This window comes from Lipotes vexillifer, unplaced genomic scaffold (assembly GCF_000442215.2).
Source record: "Lipotes vexillifer unplaced genomic scaffold, Lipotes_vexillifer_v1.1 scaffold426, whole genome shotgun sequence".
In the NCBI taxonomy this organism is placed as follows: domain Eukaryota; kingdom Metazoa; phylum Chordata; class Mammalia; order Artiodactyla; family Lipotidae; genus Lipotes; species Lipotes vexillifer.
Genome location: NW_006779491.1, coordinates 1,123,340 through 1,126,615, shown reverse-complemented (window position 1 = coordinate 1,126,615; position 3,276 = coordinate 1,123,340). Strand labels below are relative to the sequence as shown.

General features: G+C 58.4%; 1 protein-coding gene across 1 annotated transcript in view; it reads left to right on the top strand.

Moving 5' to 3' along the window:
- ARMC5 (armadillo repeat containing 5) overlaps nt 1-720 on the top strand; it is a 7,588-nt gene extending 6,868 nt beyond the window's left edge. The window contains exon 9 of the mRNA XM_007452828.1: nt 1-720. This exon is cut by the window's left edge and continues 10 nt beyond it. Coding sequence (XP_007452890.1) covers nt 1-720 — 720 coding nt within the window.
- Nucleotides 721-3,276: the final 2,556 nt, after the last annotated feature.

Sequence of the window (3,276 nt, the reverse complement as noted above, 5' to 3'; positions counted from 1 at the left end):
TTTGCCGCGGACTCCCTTTCCTGCCTCCAGGGCCTGGTGTCTCCCACTGTGAGCCGGGCCCTCCTACCTGCCATCCCCTTGGACCTGGACCCGCCCTCCCCTTGCCTCTATGAGCCTCTGCTGGGCCCCGCCCCCACGGCGGCCCCTGACCTCCACTTCCTGCTGGACTCAGGCCTCCAGCTCCCTGCCCAGCGAGCGGCCTCAGCCACCGCCTCCCCCTTTTTTCGGGCCCTGCTAGCTGGCAGCTTTGCCGAAGCCCACATGGACCTAGTGCCACTGCGGGGCCTGTCACCCAGCGCAGCCTGGCCTGTCCTGCATTACTTGCACGGCTGCCGGGGCTGCGGAGCTGCCCTGGGGCCCGTCCCTCCGCCGGGCCAGCGCCTGCTGGGCTCAGAGGCTGAGGAAGCCCTGGAAGCTGCTGGCCGTTTCCTGCTGCCCGGGCTGGAGGAGGAGCTGGAAGAAGCCGTGGGCCGCATCCACCTGGGACCCCAGGGCGGCCCAGAGTCAGTGGGTGAGGTCTTCCGCCTGGGCCGGCCCCGGCTGGCTGCCCACTGCGCTCGCTGGACCCTGGGGCCGGGGCAGTGCCCACGGAAGCGGGCCCTGGCCCTGGTGGGGCTTGTGGAGGCAGCAGGTGACGAGGCGGGGCCCCTAATTGAGGCCTTCCTGGCTGTGGTGATGGGGGTAGAATTGGGGGGCGAGGGTCCCAGCCTCGACAGTTGATGTCCCCTGGGAGGAGACCCGAGGATGAGTTGGCTGTGAGGAGTTCTCCCTCAGAGCGGCACAGGAGGAGGCCGAGCAGAAGGGGTCCCCGTCAAGGACCGATGACAGGGTGGACCGAGACCCCGGGCTGATGATCTGAAGGCTCAAGAGTGAGAAGCCAGGGCGAGGCATGGGGCCCACAAGATGGAGGACCGCCCACGGCCCCAGGCACTTGGCCTGGCTCAGCTTTCTGGAGTTGGAATTAAACACTTTGGAGCTGGCTACCCCTGTTGTGTGGTGTCTCTGCTTACCTTCCTGTGGTAGTACCCCAGCCACTTCACCCACCAAGTAGGGTCCTGTCCCGGTTTCTGTGTCTCAATACAGGCCACCCTTGGCGTATAGGAGTTGTTTTCTAAATTTTTTATTTACTAATTTTTGGCTGCATTGGGTCTTCGTTGCGCGGGCTTTCTCTAGTTGCGGCGAGCGGGGGCTCCTTTTCGTTGCGGTGCGCGGGCTTCTCATTGCGGTGGCTTCTCGTTGCGGAGCGTGGGCTCTAGGCACGCAGGCTTCAGTAGTTGTGGCACATAGGCTCAGTAGTTGTGGCTCACGGGATCTAGAGTGCAGGCTCGGTAGTTGCGCACGGGTCTGGTTGCTCCGTGGCATGTGGAATCTTCCCGGACCAGGGCTCAAACCCGTGTCCCCTGCATTGGCAGGCGGATTCTTAACCACTGCGCCACCAGGGAAGCCCAGGAGTTTAATAAGTAATTATGCGCTGGTTCCTGGAGCCCTGGGATATGGTTGAGTTCCCAGGCTTCTTCTGAGGATGTGGTTTTAGGCCCCAGGGGAAGCCTGCTTCCTGCTGAGGCTACCTCATTGCTCAGATAGCCACCCAGCTGGACACAGACCTTGATCAGGACTAAGAGGGTTTTGCTGAGGGGATGTGAGTGTGGGGATGTACCTCCAAGACCTTGGCATTATGGTTTCCTCAGTTCTCTTCTCCCATCGTTGGTCTTTAGTCTCTGGATCCACTTTCATCTCTTGGGCCAACTGTCCTGCCATTTTTCTGAGGGAAGACCTACTGTGTTCTTCAAGCCCCTGAGGCCCTTAGTCGTGCCCAGAGGGAGCTGGAGCCCTAGGCTGGCACTCAGGTGCGGAAAAGGCTTGCATTGCTTTGGTCGTCCCAGGCAGGGTCTCCATAATCTAGCTTCCAGATCACTGGCCACTTAGGTGGCAGCCTGACTTTGAGGAGAGTGTCTGGACTCGGCCTCTCCGCTAGCTTCTGGGGAGCTAAGGTTGCCCCTTGCTGCCTCTGTGCCTCAGGGAGTGTCCAGGTCTCTGTTCTCAGGCTGTGCCTTAAAACCACCCAGAGAGCTTTTTTTTCCCCCCGCTAATGTATTATATAAATATTTATGTAAGGATCTATTCATTTCTCTCTCTGGCATTTTTTTTTTTTTCTTTTGTGACACGCGGCATATGGGATCGATCTGCATGCAGTATCTTAGTTCCCTGACCAGGGATCCAACCCATGCCCTCTGCAGTGGAAGCATGGAGTCCTAACCACTGGACTGCCAGGGAAGTCTGCAGAGAGCTTTTTAAAAATACTGATGCCTGGGCCCTTTCTGACTGAATTGGACTGAGGGGAGGGTGACTTGGGCATCAGTATTTTGAAAAAAGCTCCCAGGTTCTGATTTACTGCTGGGTTGAAGAACCCCCTGCCCCCATTCCAGTGCTCACATCTGGACTCAGGTCTGGGTTGAGGCCCACAGTCCAGTGGCTGCAGCCATACCTGTTGTGTCTGTCCACACCTATCTCTAGAGTTTCTTGTTTCCGACTTGATTTCTGAGAGTCTCAGTCCAGGGAAGGCCTCTTGTTCCTTTGTGGCTGGAGTCTGTGTCTTGCTTTCTTCGCTATGTTCAGCAGTATCTTGGGAAAGGGCTCTTTTGGGACAGGTCTGGCTCATCTCAGTGCTGGGGACGGCTGGCTGGGGTCTGGCTGCCTGGGAGTGTTTCCCCTGAGTCTGTGTGGGGCTTGGGCCTTGGTTTCTGTTCACCTGTGTCCGTATATCTGTTTCCAACACTATGGCTTAGAGTCTGTGGGTGGGTTCATTGTGTCCCTCTGTCTCTGAGAGATTTCTTTGTATCTAGTTTGCGTGCCCTTTGGGATCTCTGTTTATGTCATTGTCACGGTCTCTAAGGGAAGGTCTCTGAACCTGATATCTGACTGATCTTTAGAACATCACTCCCACCTCCAACCCCAAAACTCTGTCTGGAGCAGGCTCCCAGGAACAGCCTGGGTGGGAGAGGAGCTCTGTCTAGGACGCAGGGTGCTAGTTTTGGGGTGGCGGTGGGCTTGGGGACCTCAGTCTGTGTCTAAGGGTCTCACAGGCAGAGGATCCCCAGCTTAGTCTGCAAGAGCCACTTTCTTACTTTGGCTCTGGCCGCCGGGGGCTCCCTGCAGCTGAGGCCAAGGCTGGGGTGTGGCCGTCTCCGCAGCAAGCAAGCAGGCTGGGCCTGAGTGGGCCGGGGCCCGGGGCCCTCCCTCCCTTTCAGGCCCCCACCCCGGGTTCTCCCGTTCATT